At 30.8% G+C, this 20,600-nt stretch overlaps 1 protein-coding gene and 1 pseudogene across 1 annotated transcript; both read right to left on the reverse strand.

The window, feature by feature from the left end:
• Positions 1-283: 283 nt before the first annotated feature.
• Positions 284-7,843, reverse strand: LOC128173939 (uncharacterized; annotated as a pseudogene).
• An 8,561-nt stretch (positions 7,844-16,404) lies between these two features.
• Positions 16,405-18,492, reverse strand: LOC128173116 (gigasin-1-like). Its single transcript, XM_052838838.1, has 3 exons — positions 18,469-18,492; positions 18,073-18,166; positions 16,405-16,797 (listed from the first exon to the last, which is right to left on the reverse strand). The coding sequence occupies exons 2-3, from the start codon at positions 18,137-18,139 to the stop codon at positions 16,586-16,588; spliced, it is 279 nt and encodes a 92-aa protein (XP_052694798.1). The 5' UTR covers positions 18,140-18,166; positions 18,469-18,492; the 3' UTR covers positions 16,405-16,585.
• Between the last annotated feature and the right edge of the window lie 2,108 nt (positions 18,493-20,600).

Raw genomic sequence — 20,600 nt, forward strand, 5'->3', positions numbered from 1 at the left:
CAAAAAGCATGCCATACTGTTACGAGTTTGTCATCAAATCAATCATTAGATACATGTACAATCAAAAGAAACTATAAATACATGATAGAGAATAACAAATATTTTAAATTGTACACAACCTGGCATGACTTAATTTATCACAGATTAAAAAGCTCACGGAGACTATGCATCATCATTTTGAGACCACCTTTATAATATTTTATGAAAATCATAGTTGATAATCTTAGATATTCATGGAAACTGTTTTGACACAACATCACATATAAAGTCCGTTGTTTACTTGCTATGAAAGATTGCCTATTATGAAGTCTCCTTGTTTTGGAGTCTCGAAGATGTATTTACGGCACTGTTTGCGAACAATCAAATCAGATGCAGTTATTGGAAATAGAGGGGATATTCTCTAAATATTACTCCTAACTGGTCAATATTAAAAAACTATTAACCAGTCAATATTTTTTGACGAGCTTATATTACAATTATTGGATATTCTTCTACATAGAGTTATATAGAATATACTACTGTTATATAAGAATATACTACTGAAAATAATGCATAAATATCATATTATATAATACAAAATTAAATGTTACAATATCATATGAAACAATTTCATGTGATATAATATTATATTATGTAACATAATAGTACATCAATACAATATCATATCATATGATTTGATATGATATATTACAATACATGTATAATATGATACAATGATTTATCAAACTATATCAAATTATACATTATTGTATCATAATATACAATATAAACTATTTATAACAATATAAGATACAATATCATATATCATATATCATATCATTTTGTACAAATAAATTAATGCAATTATGATAATATCAAGTTTTGGTCTGAAGCGAGATATTTTCTCTTGCTGAAGTTCAGCTGTTGGTCTTGGATCAGTTGGAGTAATGGTCCTCCCAAGACGTCTTGGATCATGTGCATCTTAAAGTACAGAGTGGCTTATACCCTGCTGGTCAGTAAGCCTGGCCTCTACAATTCTTTTTTGTAGAATATGGATATGGTCGTAACTTTTGTCTACTTTGACGGGAGAAACACTCTATCGACCACTTTTCTTGTTAAATGTCCTATGTTGCCCAATCAAACAAAAAAATCTAAAATTGAAAAAACATCAATAGATATAGAACAGGTACACGTTAAAGGGATTACAAGTTATTAAATTGGCTCAATGTTCAAAATAGTAATTCACTGCATAAGGGCTGTTAGTGAGCAAAGTCAAGCAATGATCACAAGATATTGATAGGAAAATATTTTAATTCTTAGAGAATAGTTCGTCCCATAATCATATAACCTTGTGACTTCAAATGAAATTTTGCATCTGGGGGCCAATTGGATATACATGTAGTGTATGAAGTAAAACATCTTTAAGGAAATAATTGTTGAAATAATTTAAAACAATTTTTTATTATTTTTGACTGAAGCAGATTTTTATATCGAAATTTACTTACCGAATTGTTCCATCCATTTTTCTTTTCACTTCTCGGTCCACATTGGCATTGTAATCAAGGGCTGCCAATTGATTTCGAGCACGGTATACAGGTGGATAAATGGCAAATTTCTTTCCACTGTTCGTAAGAATCAGATTGTTAAAGTTCTCCAGCTCTGCAGTGCTTCTCTAAAACACTGTAACTACTGTTTTAACATAACATGAATGAAATATCTCATTTCAACATGGTATTAAAATACAGAAAGCACCACTTTCTGAACATATGACATTACACACAATTTAGATAGTATGGAAGAGCTTTTAACAATCGTTTGCTGAATATAATTTGGACTAAGGCTTTGTGTGGAGGACTGCCTGTTTTATCCACTCCTTGTGGTCCCCTTGCAGTGGTTCATGCTTACATTGGCAAGCACCAACGAAGTTGCTATAAGAAATATCCCAGGTATGTTCATCAACAACATGGTGAACAGTACCACACCATATTTCCTAAAAAGAAATCAATGATACCCCTATGAATATCTATCAAGTTCAAAATAGAGTCAATAACATACAGTTGGACTTAGACATCTCGTTCCCTGAAAACTCTCACTACTGAATTCAAAATCCACTGATATTCCCAAAAATTGACTGACATTGTCTGACATCTACTGTATAACCACTGTACCCCACTGTAAATCCATTGTACACCCACTGTACAGAGCTACTGTACCACACTGTATCCCACTGTATCCCACTGTACAGAGACACTGTACTCCACTGTACTCCGCTGGACAGCACAGTACCTACCCACTGACCAGCACTGTACCTCAATGTACACCATTGTACAGGGCACTAACCAGCACTGTACCCCACTGTACACCACTGTACAGGGTACTGACAAATACTGTACACCACTGTAACCCACTGTACCTAGTATTTTTTTTATAAGTTATTATGTTTAAACAATGAATTGAATATTTACTTTATTTGAGACCAAAATCTGGATTTATTTTGATTCTTTCCTTTTGCTTACAAGAGAGAAAATGGGCTTCTATTTCTTTAAGTTCATATATAATTACATGCGCGGTCAGAATTATTTACAGGGAAAGGGCAGGGATACTTGTTTTCTGGGGGAGCTTAGACATATTTTGGATAGTTGTACTATGTAAGTTTTAAAAAAATTAAATTATCCTCTGACCCCCCCCCCCCCAATCCTCCGATCCACGCATGTATTTATCTAAAAACTCGGAATCCAATTATCATACAAAATATAGGAACTTATTCAATATAAATGGGAAAATATTTTTATATATTTGAAAATCAATGTTTTAGTAACTAAAAATCTAGTTCATTTTTTTTTTACAATGAATTTCATTTAATCAATATTGTCAAATAAATATTAGTATATACATGTATGTTACATTTAAGTTTTAACGTTAAGAGAATTTAAAACTATGCATTACAATTTATAAATAGTTTTGAATTATCTGAATTTTAAAACTTTAATGTAACATATATGTGGATGAGGAACAACTTTTTTAACGATAAAAAAATCGACCTTATTGTTCAACATACTGACTTTTTTCCCGAAATAGAGAAGATAACTGCACTTTAAAATGTCTGAGAAATTTACTTCACAGGAAGATCAGCGAGTCAGTATCTGTGTTTAGTATACATACTTTCAGTAGATCAAAAGGTGTGAATGTCCCAATATTCAACCTTGAAAATTGTCAGTCTGACACCTTGTTCAAGATATTATGTAATTCCCATATAGGGGCATTTGTTGTCTTTAGATTATTAAATCCATTTGAAATATATTTTTTAAAAAACATAACATGTATGAATAAACGAAATACTCTTTATATTTATCATTTTAGATCGTTTTTTTTTATTATTTAAATCAAGTCGGATATTAAATATGTTAAACATTTATAACCCCCCCCCCCCCCCACCAGTCGCTGGTATCTAAATAAGTATTGTGTTAAATCAAAAATGAAATATGGTGATAACGAACAGTGTTCAAATAATATTTCACCCTATTACGGTACTTTTAATTAAATACTTTTGAATTTGAACACTGTTCATTATCAACACATGTAATACATCTATATGTATCTTCTCTTGCACAGCGAAGAATGTTACCGTGATATATATGTAGTAAAGGTTTTAATAAGAAAAAATATACCCCCTCCTTCCCTCCCTCCCCCTCTCTCTCTCGCATGTTGTAACTATTCTCGTCCAAAGTCAGGAAGGCATACATAAGCCCCCCCCCCCCCCCCCGCAATATTTTTGCTGCATCACAATTTAATTTTAGCATCTCTTGAATTATAAGCGACACCTTAATTAATAGGCAAACATGTTTATTTTCTCTTTCCGTATTAAGTGAATTGTGTAAGGGTCGGATCAATGCGAAAAATAGTTTTTTTTATTCAGTAATTGAAAATACGCAATTTATTTTTGAAACATGTTGAATGTATATGACCTAAGAAATTTCACGACGATGAATGAGCATGCAGCCCAAAACATGCATACAAAATTTTCTTTTTTAAAACAAACTTATGAGCTATTAAAGCTGTATTTACTGATTATACACTCAATTGGAACTTGTTGCACGAAAACGTCATGCCATGGAAAACGAACTTCATTAGTTGTAATCGTATAATGGCTGCCTTTACATTCAAGTGAATATTTTAACTGATCGTATGGTTTTCTTATATACAATTATATTTGTTAAAATTAACGTCTTAAACAATGTCAAGTGCTAAACACAATGAACTGAGTTAAATCTTTAAAGCAGAATTAGTTTAGTTGAATTTTTTTAATTGAATGTGCTTTACACACGTGCTGGGACGACCTTTCCGTATAAAATCGCTTCGTATGGCCATTAAAACAAAAAGATATTCAAACTTAGACGAATTCTGACTAACTTTTTATATCTTGTGTAATATTTGCTTCCTGTTTATAGTGATTAGCAGCGTTCACGATCGCAGGTAGACTTTCAGTCCCAGAGGCTTTCACACCTCTAGAAATTAAGCCCCGCCCTCACCTGAGATTTACTACCCGGTAAAAAAGTTCGGCCTTTAAAACGATCTTTTGTTTTTTCTTCTGTTTTTTTCCTTCATTTACTGAAACCAGTATATTGTATCATAGCAAACATTACAAATCTTCTATAAAATCTCTCTTTCTCTCTCTCTCTCTCTCCATACTAACGAAAGAATATTTTAGTATCTAAATAAAGTACTACCAGTAACATGTAGTAATGTTGAAAGCGGCTAAATCTAAATATTGGCATTCAAAAAATTAAAATATGTATTTATCTTTAGTTTCGGGATAATGTCCATGGATTCAAATGATTGAAAGTTCGTTATTCAATGATTGTCTTAAAAATTCTTAATGATTGAAAGTCAACGCTTAAAAGTAATATTTTATATCGACAGTACACTGTCTCCTTCTTTGTGTATGTCTACAGAAAAAAAAATCTTTTGTCTGTCTGGGAACAACGAAAAACCCGGAACTAACAGAAAGGCTCAGACTATACACACGGCCGGGTGACTGTGTCAAGGTGTGAAAACTGACCACCTGAGTATTTGTGTTGGGGCCTAGGAATATATAGATGTAAACGTCGGGGAAATACACTGTTAAAACAAAACAACCTGAATTTTCACTTTTGATTTAAAAAAAATCATTATGGTTGCCGGGTGCATTGGGATCATAATCATTTAAAATCTGTCTTAAAAGATTATTATAATTTACTTACATGTAGGACTAGTTTCATGTAATGTTTGCACAAAAGTGGGATTTATTATATCTATCTAATAGTGATTACACATCGAGGTCAAAATAAAAAAAAAATGCATTAATTTTTATAACCGATCGCTTAACATGAATCGTTTCAACATAACACAGTACTGCAAGGAGTATCAAGTGGATTCCTGAAGAAAAAGGGGGGGGGGTGATATTATCCATATAATTACATTTCATTCGACTTAAAGTTTGCAGATATTTTTCTTAACCCACGGAGTTGGTTGGCAAAAATAAACGTAAGACACAAAGAAAAATAATCGATATGTAAAAGAAGCAGATTAATAGACAATTTCTTATTATTCTAATCGATTTCTGATAAATGGAGATATCTCTCTCTCTCTCTCTCTCTCTCTCTCTCTCTCTCTCTCTCTCTCATGAATTTTCTAGTGCTAAAACTTGAGGCCTTGAGTCAGAAAGGTATAAGCACGTTAAAATCACCTTACGGCATCACAACCGCCACTTCCAACATAGGTTTTATTGTGAACTTTTCTACGCTTGCAAATGACACAAACACAATATTGTCAGAAAGTGATATACCTGTAATCTCTCTCTCTCTCTCTCTCTCTCTCTCTCTCTCTCTCTCTCTCTCTTTCTCTCTCTCTCTCTCTCTCTCTCTCTCTCTCTCTCTCTCTCTCTCTCACTCTCTCTCTGTACAGCTACGCATATTACAACCTTCCTTGATTAAAATCCTTCCTTTTATTTCTTGCTGAAATTAATGATACAGTTAATTACCGCTTGATATCTCACTGATTATGTTTAAAATTTAGAATGTTTTCTGCAGTAGGTGTTATTTTGTAAAATTAAAACCCGACATTTACAATGTATATTTAAATATTTTAATCAAAAGAAATCAATTAACAAATGAGCTAGAAACTCGCACGCTATCTTCAAAATGTACTTGTGTAGTCAAGCGGACAGACATGATATTTGGACATGTGTACAAAAAAAAGCATGGATATATTTTGTGGATTCTGTGTTTAACTGACTGTTTTTAGTGGCTAAAACACAGCTTTTGAGACACAGAGAATTAACAACCCGATCATTTAAACGAGGGCTTGTTATATACTAGTATCATCAATAAAAAATGATTATGTAACCTTGCTGGGGGGGGGGGGGGGGGATTTTCGTATGACTGGCAGAATGAACATAATGACATGTACTTTTTTAATAATCAGATTCAACATGTAAAATTCAATACTTTCACCTTATAGCTAGGGAAATTGTCATAATTTTATGATCGTAACATTCAATAACAATAGACATTTATTAATAAAGAAAACGTATTAAATAAATTTAACGACCTGTTGCATTCTTCTGTCAAGTTATCTGTATACATAATGATAATGTTATATACAGCATAATAAAAATAAATATCGAAGAAAAAAATATACTGAAGATTTAAAAATCTGATTTTTTTCTCAAATTAATAGTATAGTGCCGTACAGTGGGGTACAGTGCTGGTCAGTGCCCTGTACAGTGGCGTACAGTGGGGTACAGTGGAAGTCAGTAGGACTGTACAGTGGTGTACAGTGGGATACAGTGCTGTTCAGTAGAAATGTACAGTGGGGTACAGTGGGGTACAGTTGAAGTCAGTGAAATGTACAGTGAGGTACAGTCAATGTACAGTGGATGTCAGACAATGTCAGTCAATATTTGGGAATATCAGTGGAGTTTGAATTCAGTAGTGTCTAATTCGATGGATAAATCAAGTCAAAGTGATTTCTTGGTCCCAACTACTTATAGTTTAAAGATTTCGTCCTTGATATCTCAAATAATTTGATATCTCAAATTTTTTCACCAGTTCCATATCGTTTGAAAAAACAAGGTTTGACTGTATTTTTTTTTATAAGAGTCACATGAAGAAGAGTGTTACCATAAAATTATCCAAATCTTTAGCGGAGCAACAGAAAAGAGAAGTGTAATTTATTATATATATATTCCAGTCAAGCAATTCTCTGCTTTCCTTTTATTGACCTGCTTTAATCACTTTCTTTCCAAGGTTTTTTGCAGCATGCCAAACATCATGTAAATGTTGATTGTTTGGAAAGATATTCTCTGAAATCATATTAAGAAAATTTTTTTTTACACAACTTAAATAGCCTACATGTATATATAAATGTTGAAATTACATGTGGCCCATGGGCCACATTTCCAATGTTCATTTCAAATGCTTTTGGCATGTTTTATAGAAATGGGTCTCATATCTCATATGTTCTTGTGAAGAACTAAAATACCCCTCAATCAGAAAAGCCAACTTGAGTCTGTGGCTCAGGTGAGCTAACAAGAAATTAATTTCTTGATATATATGCTATATCTATTTATCTATCTATCTATCTATCTATCTATCTATCTATCTATCTATCTATCTATGTTATATTCAACATAATAATTCTTCTTACCCATTACTCCTCCTATTTGTATGTGAGCATATGTAACTACTTCCTCAATGTTTAAATGGTTTTATATCAGTTCATTCATGGAATCCATAAAGCAGGCCTTTTCCATGTTACAACTTTTCTTGCCCGTTTTCCTTTTGTCCATGGTTATGAAGCAAATTATTTTTCTTGAATTGATCATCCATCAGTTCAGTACTGTGCGCCGTGGCCAGGACTGTCATTGCGACCATCCCCTGAAATCAGAAAATTGTTATCTTATATTAAATTTTGTAATACACAGTTACAGTTTTATCATTGAGAAAATAGGGATATTCCAAAATCCCAGGAGTTCTGTCTCAGGTGAGACTGAGGTAAATGATAGTTGTCAAGGGAACTGAAACTTTGCTAACTCCTTCAGTGGTATATATTTTAACTATTATATGAAACCAATATACAATTTGAGGTATGAACTTGTTCACTTGACTAATGCACAAAACAATGGAGATTAGTCCATCCACAGTAATTCTTGGGGAATTAATCACATCAATTGAATTTATTTCATGTAAGAAAAAAATAAATAGAAGTATGATAAAATTACCTAACATACAACTGATCACTTGGCAAAATGTAAGTTCGGTTATATAGCACATACCTCATGCAAAAACACTCTGTCCACTTATACTTTCTACAACTTTGCGTTGGTTCTCCATCCAGAAATAATTAATTGTTGGTACCAGGTATGTTCTTTGACTGTTGGAACATTTTTACCTTGCATGAAAATATATTCTAAGGAATTTTGCATAAAGAGCTATTTTGGAGAAATTGTTGCCTGATCATAGCAAAGCAGATACAATTTGCAAATCTCCACCATGAAGATGTCTATTTAATACTGGTTGTGAACACTATCTGTAGGCTTCATGTTTTCGCTCACATTCCTAAAAAAATAAAAAAAATTATCAATAATGAAGCCTATTACATTAACAATTGTGGCTCTATTCATTGTCAGGTTGATGATTTTTAAAAAGAATAAAAAAACGGTAATAAGATTTAGGTACCCAATGAATATACAGTGCAGATCCAATAATTTCTGTACGAAGGGTCATTGCAGAATAACATCCTTGTACGCTGCTGACTTTGTTAACACTGGTGCTCGCCACTTTCAGTAAACACCTCCTATACACTAACCAAGTAAAGTCTTCTGTTATTATTTTGATGTCTTCAGTGTTGGTGAGCAGTATGACCCCAGGGCCTGTATCCTCTCTTTTAATATCCTCAGATTCATTTTCCACTTCTCTCACATTCCTCCTCTCCAAACTCTTGTTCTTCCAAACTGACTTCTTTTAAGTTGTCCATGTTGTTTTGTCTGTATATATAATAACTTATTGTTGGTAAAATGAAAACAGGAAGAACAAGCTGCATTTGTGAAACTTGGATGCCCCTGTATGGTAACTCAAGTTAAAATCGAAGGTCAAATGATAAAAAATGTTCGTACTTGATATTAAGGTGCATCGGTAAAGAGGCCATCATACCTTATAATAATTATCCTAATTAAAAGAAATAAAAGCCTTACTTCAAGGTCACATTGACGCTTGGTTATCATTAGAGTCAATATCACTGCTACACTCCTCTGACACATCAATTGCTACTCTGAAAAATCAAGTCAGTAAAGCTAGCTTTTTTAGTCTTCGAATTTTTTTTAAAAGAAATTTAAAAGACTTTATTAAAATTTCATACCCAGTTATAGCTGCATTTTAACCCCATGGTCCATATTCAATGTCTCCTTTACTGCAAGAAACATTTTTCTCCTGTGGCTTGGACTGAAGTTAAAGCATATATTGTTAATGAATTAAATACAATCAAACTATCTAACATTTCTAAAGTGTACTTTCAACAAAGCTATTTTAATTTCATGCAACTGAAATAAAAGCACATATTGTTCATCAAATAAAAATGCAATCAAACTATTTATTAATATCAATTGAATGAAATGATTTTGAAAGAAATAAGAATGATATTACCCAGGCAATTCCTCTCTGTTACAGCAAGTAACAAAATTCTGTTCTGTTTTCTTTTCGTGGAGACATCTGTCTGTGTTTTCACTTAAATACATGTAAAGAAATAAAAGAAACAAACTTTGTGGGGGTTTTTTAATTTAAACTAAATAAACTAACGCTGATGCAGACAATTTTTTAAGTAAAATGTAAACTTGTATACTTGATAAACATCATATTTTTAATGTTTTACCCAAATGCAGAGGAAATTTCAGACATATCAACAGAAGGCAGGGGAAGGTGAAAAGGATTTTCCATCTGTCTTGATGGTGTGGAGACTTTACAATCTGGCGCACATGCCCATTCAACTGACTCACGTTCATCCTCTGCTGACAACCTAAGACAATTTAAACAATGCTAAATTATTTCTGTTCAATTTAACATGAACTGCCATAATTATGTCAAATAACCCCTTAAGGGGCAACAGTTAAACATTGAATTTCGTTATAGCAACTCCTGTAATTAAATTGAAAATAGAAAACGCAGAAGAAATACTTACAAAATAATAATTCTGATTATTTTAAAAACTTTCAACGATTATTACCTGGGAGAATTTAAGAAGAAAAGCAATATTTCTATCACCAAACCTGTCAAGGAGAAACTTCGCCAGACCTTCATGTTTCTCGCCAAGTTCTCGTTTCTTCGCCATCCAATGAACATATTGGTCCCCCAAATATATTCTCGTTACCGAATTGGCTCGACTGCGTTCTCTTCACATTCTTTTCTTTGCCAATTCAGTCAAGTAAGCAGGCCTACCCGGTCTCTTAAACCCCATGCTGTCTTGTTTATAGTAAATATGCATGTGCAATTGTATTAAAGGCAGAAACCCGTAACACGTGGCGATATATTTTTGTAATAGGTTATACTTAATTATTGATTTTAATGAAATAATAAGATTAATTTCACGGAGAAGTTTGTAATTTTGTGTAAGTTTATGCATTTATGAGTATTAAAAAAAATAACGCACCCGATCGGAAAATTTTTTCAGGTCGGTTTTTTAATAAGATGCGCCGTACTGTCTCTTTAAGTAATTATTTAATGATTTTTTTTTCTAAACTAAAGTGCTTTACATGTGCTTTACATGATATATTTGTATTACAAATTTTACAATACCTGTCTTCAATGCAACAATTAACACGATGAATAATAAGCTTTGTTTTTCTTTTATTTTTTGTTTTCTGTTTTGTTTTGTTTGGGTTTTTTTTCATTGAAATTAGTCATTTAGGATTTTTTGACCTTTAATGATACAATATTTCTTATACAATTCTAATATTATGTAAACGATACCATGTGCCTGCTGGTGGCATTCCTGTATGTAGTTGTTAGGTTATTTAAAACCATTGGATGCAAAATACAAAAAAAAATGTCTACAAGTGTCCTATTAAAAACAAGAGAACATAATCTGTGCCAAATCGGCTTCCTAATAGTTTAATGCTACGTTTCATAAACGTATAATATGTTTTATAAAGATTTTAACAGAATATCAATCAGATCATTTTTTTTCACTTTTTGACGGATTAAGTTACGGATACTTCCGTTGGTATTTGAATCTTATAACGAATAAAAAGACCAAATTTGAGTCACGTGATATGTGTTGATGATTCTCCAGATTGTAGATCATAAACAAATTTCAATATTACAGTAAGTAAGTAAGTAATGTATTATAGTGACATGTGTTATAACAAATTACAAAATGTTATACAAAAAAGATAATGAAACACCCGGCCCATTGGGCCTATATGTTACTGCAAATACAATTATAACATACATATATATACACATATCACGCATTGCGTTTTTTATACAATAATGATTGTCTGTAAAGGTAAGATTCAAGTAAATATTTAGAGGTTTGTCTCGGAAAATTTGTCAGTAGAAAAATAATACAGTCTAAATTTGACATTACTAGTGTTGGATTATATCCTACATCATTAAAAAATTCCCTTCTAAATTCAGAATACATTGCAGAATTCAATAGAAAATGGCTCTCGTTTTTTATTTCATTTAATACTTTTAATTTTTGGACATTTTTGATGACTTGTTGTTTTGTGTGATGTAATGGTTAACATTTTCCGTACTTTCTGGTCGCTGCGTACGCAAAGTAAACCTTAACGGTGCTGCGTGATTGTAAAGGTACTTTTTTGATAATTGATTCATTTTTTTAAACATAAAAACGAATAATATAAGTATGAAATTTAATATTAAATCCCTTGCATTTACATTAAAGAGTAAATGCTTCAAAATAGAAAAAAAATCAATTTTACTAATGTCAGTCCCAGGTATAAAAGCAAATTTAAATCTAAGCAAAGATTATTGGTAGAAAAAAATATTTCTGTCTTTACTTTACTACAATCGAGTTTACGAAACATCAACAAAATTGGTGGATAAAAATAACACGAATTTCTCATTTAGTTTATTTTTTATGTGACAAGTGTTTATTAACAATTTCAAACATTTGTTATGATTTCTTAGATAAAAAAAAAATAAATTGTATAACTTATTTGATGTGCCTCTGATGAGGCTGTTAATCAACGTCTAGCGAATTTGCTAAACGAAATAAACAATTAACAATGTTTTTATTATGTATTAAATAGGCTATGCAAAAACAAAATGGCTACGCAGATTAAACAACTATTTAAATAGAAACCAACAATTTGATTTAACAATGTTTTATTGACAAAAAATAAGTTTGAATGTAGATAGATGTATATGCATAGCGCATTAGTTAACAAATGTCATTTATCGCAGAATAAACCATTTGCCTAGAAAAGCTGAAACTAGATTATTTGATGACATATTTCAAATTTTACATAATAGACCCATATGTTTGGTTTTATTTTCTGAATTTATAAGATTTCTCTGACAAGTCTATAATGATTTGAGAAAAAAAGTTTAAGATTTTATAATAAATTCATTACATGTTGAAACAAATAGCAGGTTTTTTTTAGTGCAAAAGGGTCCAAATATCAATTAGCTGAGGAAATTGTAACATTTTTCTTTATGACAATTTTAATTTTTTTTTATTTTAAATAGTTAAAGTTTGTATTTGATGTCATGGTTCATTTAGATAAAAAAAAACAGAGAGGGAAAAGCGATTTATATGCAAGCTGGACTTTCAGGGCAGAAAGGTCTTATCAAATACGCCGAGTAAATCACATACACCCAAAATTTTTGTTTTGAATTCAGTAAAGCTATTTGTGTAGATTTTCAAAAATACTTTAGAAAAAAACCTAAAGACTTTTGATAGCAGGTTCCAACGTCCTTAAAAAGTATATTTTGCAGCCGTAATTTTGCTCCAGGACACCTTTACAGTACTGCGCAGGAAAACATTGAGAAAATATTTTTTAACACATTCTACATTAAAACCAATGGGCCAGTGATATTGTGTGGAAGCATTCCTAGGGAGTTTAAATGCAAGTTTGTTAAAATTGTGATCCCCGTGGGTAAGTTGGGACCACAATGGACAAGGGGAAGGGGTCATTTGTTAACATACGGATGTGTAGACAAAAACAATCTTCTTTAACAGCAATATTTCAGGTATTTTGTTGGAATCGAGATCCACAGGGGTAGGGTTTGGCCACAATTAAGCCAATTTTTACGCAAGAATATTTAGAGAAAAAGCTTTTAAGGTGTTCTTTAAAACCAATAGGCCAAGAATGTTGTCCCAATGTACTTGTATGAGATCATCCCAGACAGTGATAATTTCAGTTTGTTCAAAACATGATCCCTTAAAGTAGGATGATGATGTGTATACAAAAAATAGTTTTTACAATCAATTGTTCAAAGAAAGAAGAAATGATATACAATAAAATGCTTTTATGATCATCCATGCAGGTTGAGAAGGTAGCAATCATTGCAGAAAGAAATTATTACATAACCCGTTTACAGGGACTATGTCTTTCTAAACATGTCGGCGAGTTTAGTTGTACAGAAATGAACATATACAGTGTAGTTCGTTTGATAATATACCTTTTTTAACATTTATTAAAACTCAAGCAACATTTTTTTTTCTTTTTTTAACACATCATTACCTGATCAAATACGGAGAAATTAATCGAATTCCCAAAACTTAAAAGAAATAACTGTTATATGAATTTCTCAAAAGCATTCATCGTTTATGAATCTGAGTGTTAATAAAAAAAACAATCATTGATAAAGCTAAGAACATAAAATATCACTTCATTTATATCTTAAATTAATATTATAAGAAAACATCTAATCAAGCGGAAGTGTCTCACTTACTTTGCCCTCAAACTCGATACCCCTTCCTTCTAAAAATATCAATAAAATACAGTTTATTAAATTCCATGCATTAATGCATGTATTGGTTAACTTAATTCTACGGGGGTTTGCATAAATTCCTTTTAAATTTCATAAAAATCAACACATATTGATGAATCAATCTTTAAACTCAAAGACAACTTAGAAATATCTGTAAAGGCTGTTCGGAAATTATTAAGACAATAAATCTAACTCTAACAAAAAGATAAATATTATACCAAAACGAAACCCAGGAAAACCTTTATTAACAAACTTACCTAAATTCGTTGAGGTGGAACAACGACAAAATCATGGCAACGTCATTCAAGTTTTTTCTTGTTCCTATGTTTTAAACAACATATATACAAACAAAAAATATGAACACTATCTTAATTTTGCATCTGTTCTTTTTGTTTCCAAATTTGCAACAGTTATATATTCTATCCATTCTTGATTATTTGTGAAATGTCTAAGACATTCAATTTGTATACATTGTAGAACTGTTGGAATCAGTTTGTTAAAAAAAAGTACTTGATATTTTGTACCTTTTCTCAGTTTTAGTTAAACAATCAGTAAAGACACCCCGATTTACAGAAAGTGTTGGTCCCTTCCCATCGTATAGTTTTTGCTTAAGCAAGTTCTTGGTCAGAAAATGTCTTCTTCCGAGATTCCTACAAATTTAAGTTATTTTTCTCTGCGTCGCATAAACGACAAAATTCAAACTCATCGCAGTCAGATTTCTACTGCTAAGTACCTATTTTTGTACTCTCTCTGTATCTCATATCGAACACTACTAAAACGTGCACAAACGTTATCAACAATAAATTTCAAAATGAGCATCAGATTTTTAAACTTCGAGTCATAGTTTATGTCGGATACAACTTGTTTATATACCGTCATAAAATAATTTCTGAATATGTTCATAATATTACATTTCCATATTATCTGTTCGGGTTTTTTCGATGCTTATACCGATTTTCACTTACATTCGTCACTTAAAAAGGGGAATGGTTGTGTTGTAATAATTTCCTAACAACTCTCTAATTTCTATGAACAACACGTTCTTCACTTCTTTCTTTTGTAATTGGAGCGAATCCAAGAGAAATACCGTTTAGGGGGATGTTGATTGAAGTTTTAAATCAATCTTTTCAAATGATATTTATATTTTTATACAAAATGACAGAATGTAGGCCATTTATGTAACTTTATATATATATATATATATTACTTATTTGGTTTGATACCGACTGTTTACAGAATTTTTTGGGGTCGGTAAAGTCCGTAGAAGGCGAGTCGGAGCAGTGGACCTAAAGTTTGATATGTAAATAAACAACAGATAATATAGAATAAGATTCATAACTAGTTCTCTAGTTGTTTACCTTTCTCGTCAGTCGTCTGTGCAAAACTGAATGCCATTTTGGGATCGTAATATTAAGTCATGGACACTTTAAATATCTTGGAGCTTAATAATCAAAGGTATGGTTTAACAATTTGTAAAAAATAAGCTCAAATAACGTTACGTCTGCCTTGTTGCCGTATAAATTTTGACGCTCGCCGTGTAAAGAAATTTATGAGGCAATTACGTGACGCAATTAATCCAATGACGTCGCGACTTTCCAATCCGAGGCTAAATATATATATATATATATAAATATATATATATATATATATATATATATATATATATATATATATATATATATATATACGTGTATTCATTCTTTTTTCAACTTAAATTGGACACAAACCTTTATGTTTAAAAGATACTCGAATGTCAAAACAGATATTTATAAAATACCAAAAGGACGACCTTTCATGTTGACTTTAAAGGGACTTGGACATGATTTGAGCTAAAAAGAATTTCAAAATTTATTTTTTTTTCAATTTTTATGTCTAGAATGGTTAATATAGATGTTTTCCATGCTTTGACAAAATTTGAAAGTCAAATATCGAGTTACAAGCGAATTTCATTGGTTAGAATTGTTTGTTTTGTAAACAAAGGTCGAGTCTTGTTAATGTTTACATATTTGTTGTATTGATATAAGTTTCAATTTAGTGTGCTTTTTGTTGTGATGAAATTATTTATGAACACATTGAATCAGTCTATCTTGTTTCCATAAGTTGTTTTGATAAAGAAATTGCAATTTCTTTACATTACAGTATATGTAAACAAATATAAGACTCGAGCTTTGTTTACATAACAACGACTTCTTACCTCTGTATCGCATTTGTAACATGACTTCTACAATCCAAATTTTGGTGTTACATTTAAAATACAAAAGTTAACTATTTTCTAAAATAGAAATCAAAAATTAAAAAAAAAAAAGAAACGTTTCTGCCACTGCATTTATTTGGTTCTTTGAAAATAATTATGCTCTTTGAATTAATCTTCTAACAATGTTTTCTAAATTTTAGCTTTTATATATTATTTGGAATATACAGTTTCTTATTGCCATTTTTAATAATAAACAATCTGTTTTAAAACAGAGAATCTGTTACTTCCAAATGTTTTCGAAATTGCCATTTTCGTAACCTTAGTTTCTGTATTTATAATTATTTTCACGATTTCGTCAACGTCTCATTTCCATTGTATATGTCTTCCTTCTTTTCAGTCGTCGTGACCGTTGCCATATCTATTCCCTCCTTCCGTAATGAGCATGACTCTCTGTCTCCTTTCTCACCACTTCCTGAATATCTACATCCGTTTGATCATCTTCAAAGTCGTCGTGTCCATGATTGTCATATTTATCCCCTCCGTTGTCATATTTATCTGTCTCCGTTATTTCCACTTTCTTTGTATCTTTGTGCCTTTCTCCATTATTTCCTTTGCCGCCATTCTTATGGCCTATAAATAGAAGTTAATACAAGAAAATTATTTTCTGTCTTTTCAATTGTCAAGTAGCCTTCAATATTTAAACTGTTCCTGGTGGGAATGTAGTGCACTACAATAAAAGTGTCTATGGCATTGACTTGTCGGTAGATATAACCATAGTAAATTTGAAAGTTATCAATTTAAAAAAAAACCCAAAAAACTTTAAAACATTAAGACATTGTGTATTAATATTAGCTATAAATGTGTCGATCGAAATATTAACGTTACAACTCAATTTTAGACTTAAACCGTTCAAGAAATTTAAGGACTAGAATGTGTCTTTCCTATACGCTTATGTATATCTTCTATGTATAATTACGATTAATATACATTTTTTTTTTATCTTACCATGCGAAAAATGACATTGTTTTAACCTATGGCAAATTAACATGTTACTTATGAACTTAATTATTCCTGTTCGCAAGCTTTTTATTTATTAACAGTTTTGTTGTTTTCAGAACAATTAGTTTAAATATCAAGGTTTAGTTTTTCTCAATTATTTACCATGCTAACTCAGTAATGGCAACTAGTAAAGCTATGTTCACTATAATAGAATAGTAATAACTGTCTGACTACCCAGGAAATAGCACGCCCCCCCCCCACCATCTATTTACCACATTGCTGTTTCGTTATCTCCATTATAGCAAGTAATAAGGTACAAAATACTTTTGTAGATTTAAAACAAATACAATTTGGTGTAATATTTCCGTTCAAGATATATAAGCCGGTTGTCGTTAAAATGATGATATAATTTTGGTAAATTTCACAGAAAGGTCACTTAAAAATGTAAACACACAACTAAATCAAAAGAAAAAGTATTCTTAAAATTGTACGTGTATAAGATATTGGACGATAACAAGTTTATTTCACCCTTACACTTAATATTTTTTAAAGGACAATCGATTTATTTTATTTTCTCCATAAATTGCATCTTGAACAAAAAATCTTTCCAAACAAATAAAATAAAAAATAAAGAAATCTAATCTTTATTATTTCTTTCTGAGAGAAAGGGCTAGTTTAAAATACTTTATTTTATTCATTAAGTTGATAAATGTAGTAAAAACCTTTTTTGCACGTCGGTCATGTGGCCTATCATTTAAGATTAACATTTCATTTCTGATGTATTCAAAATACAAAATGGTTTGTTTATCTGAATAAGTTGTATCGCACGCATCTTTTTCATTCCGCTCTAAATAGTCTTGATTGACCATTGATTAACTTATTTAGATAAATATGTACCCAACTCACCATGTGGATATGCTGAGACATTTGCTAAGGCAAAACAGGCGAACGCCAAAAACATGACGACCTTCATTTTATCTCAAGGTCCACGTTAGGTATACTAGAAAGATACATCATGTTGGATTAATGTTAAAAAAAAATAAATTGAAATTTTACACGAATCCATTAATCTACATGAATTCTCTTTAATATATTAATTATCAATATATCTTTCATCAAGCATCAAGAATGTTGCTACTAACGATATTGGTGAGTTCCAAACCCAGAAACCAAGAAAGAAAATCCGAAATATACTCACGATTAAAAAAATGTTTCTAATATAAAATTTCTGCAATTTTACAGTGCGTCAACGAAGTCTACTTTTACAGTTAATTATCTTATATTTTAAAGAAAATCACTTACCAAAAGAACTGCGACCGATTCTCCTCGTTTCCCGATCTTGGACACACTTACCAGGAAGAATCAGTTGAATTTATACGCTAACAGTAGACGATTGACCTTGGCCATATAATTATGATAATGCATATGTCAAAAACATGATGTAAATGATGACAAAATACATAAATTGGAATTCTAAATGTGATACAAAAGATTAAAATTAAATTAAATGGATCATAAATCAAAGAAAAAATACAGCGTTATGTAATTCTACGGTTGAGCCTTTATTTAAAATGCTTACGCATGCCCTGTGTCTTTTATGAGGAATCACAAGTTAAATAAGATATCAAGCGCGTGTTTAAGATTTATCTTATCATTATCTGAAACATGCATAAAAGTAAGAACAAAGCATATGTCTTAATCCGCCTAAAACCATACATAATTGAATCTTTTAATCGTTTTTGTAATGCAACGATAAAATGATTAACATATATATTAGTAGATAAAAAAGATATCCCGAAAACAATCTTTCTTTTGATTATTCTTTATTTCTCTTCAATACCAATGCACATTTAAAAGAGCTAGATAAGCAGGGTATTAGGAAAGCTGGCAGTATTACTATTAAAAAAAAGAATAGAGTTTGTAAAATGCTATACCCTATTTTTAAATATAGTCATGTTTAAAATTCTAGCACTATGTCAATATCCCTGTATAACATTTTTTAACAAATTGTTTTAAGCCATCTTGACTCTCATATTTTGTTCTACATTACATTTTGAAATGTAATACTATGTCTTAAAAGCTGAATAACATATAATTGTAATATGAAACAATATTTGAACATTTTGATATTTTAACCAGTGTTCTTCAAAAAAAAAAAAAAAAAAAAAAAAAAAAAAAAAAAAGATGAACTTTTTTCAATTCACTAGTTATTTGAGATAAGTGCTGCTTAAATTATAAAATCATCTTTAATCAGCGGACAAAAGCAAAATTAAACCATGGCCTTGCGTTTCAATAAATGAAAACCAGTTGTTGAATATTCTATATATTTTTTAAAGTTAAATCTCCTGATACATTTTAAACGTTGTGATTTCTAAGTACTTTCGTTCGAAAGGTGGTCCTGCTGACTTTTTAATCAGAATGCTCAAATATCAAAATCAGGTTTTAAAAATAACAGGTTCGTGTATACCTACTTTTAAACATTTTTATTTTCCAAGCATTTGATGTAAAAAATATAGCAGAGTAAAAGAAAAAGAACACATCAAAAATATTATTAAATTTATTTTTCAAAACTATACATGTATAAGGTGAACCAATTTGAATTTTGTCGAATGTCATTTTGTTGCCCAGTTTAAAGTCAACTTTTTGGACCAGTAAATTGCTGACAGCAACAATTCATTAAATCAAGTGCATGTTAAAAGTTATGCGTAGTCGAACAGGAAAGGCCCATATATTTTTAACAGATCAAGCAAGAAGAAACATAGAATGTGACTGTTTGCTTTGAATTATCGTATTAAATATAATTAATTTGATCAAACAAAGAAAACCTGACTAGAAGGACGTTAGTTTTAAGATTCTTAACAGCGTTATTCGTATAGATAATATCTTTAAAATAAATTGTAAAGAAAAAAACTAATTCGATAAACTCATCATTATGTGCACTTTTACTTTCTAGAATTTAAGATTTTAATTATTTTTCCCTTTTTTTTTTAATTTCCTTTGAAATGCTGAAAGTTAAGATGCAATTTTTAAAGATTAGACACTGTTTACAGGTATTTATTAACAAATTATTAATTTCTGAATGGGCTTAGAATCCCACATATTATCGATGCTTATTGAAGCATTTATAAGGGGAAAATGCCATTATACCTACACCGAGAGAAAGAAAGAGAGAGACTGCGAAAAGTGGGAGAAAGAATAAAAACTTAGTTTGTGTTTGCGTGTGTACACAAATATTATGGTTTGACTAAAATCAATAAGCATCCAAAAAAAATGAATCGATTACCTAATAAGCATTAGGAATACAGATTTAAGATGTAATCTATTATATGTGACTAATTAGTTTATTACACAGTCAACTCGCTTGTTTCTTGTTTCACGTGTAATTGTAACTGTTGCAGAAAAACATATTTTAGCTACCGCTGTGATCTGCACTT

The sequence above is a fragment of the Crassostrea angulata genome, chromosome 2 (genome assembly GCF_025612915.1).
Source record: "Crassostrea angulata isolate pt1a10 chromosome 2, ASM2561291v2, whole genome shotgun sequence".
Taxonomy (NCBI): domain Eukaryota; kingdom Metazoa; phylum Mollusca; class Bivalvia; order Ostreida; family Ostreidae; genus Magallana; species Magallana angulata.

Coding starts and splice junctions, on each gene's coding strand:
- LOC128173116 (XM_052838838.1), bottom strand. CDS start 18,139: ATGAAGGTCGTCATGTTTTTGGCGTTCGCCTGTTTTGCCTTAGCAAAT. Junction 16,798..18,072: donor TGTCTCAGCATATCCACATG/GTGAGTTGGGTA, acceptor TTCTATTTATAG/GCCATAAGAATGGCGGCAAA.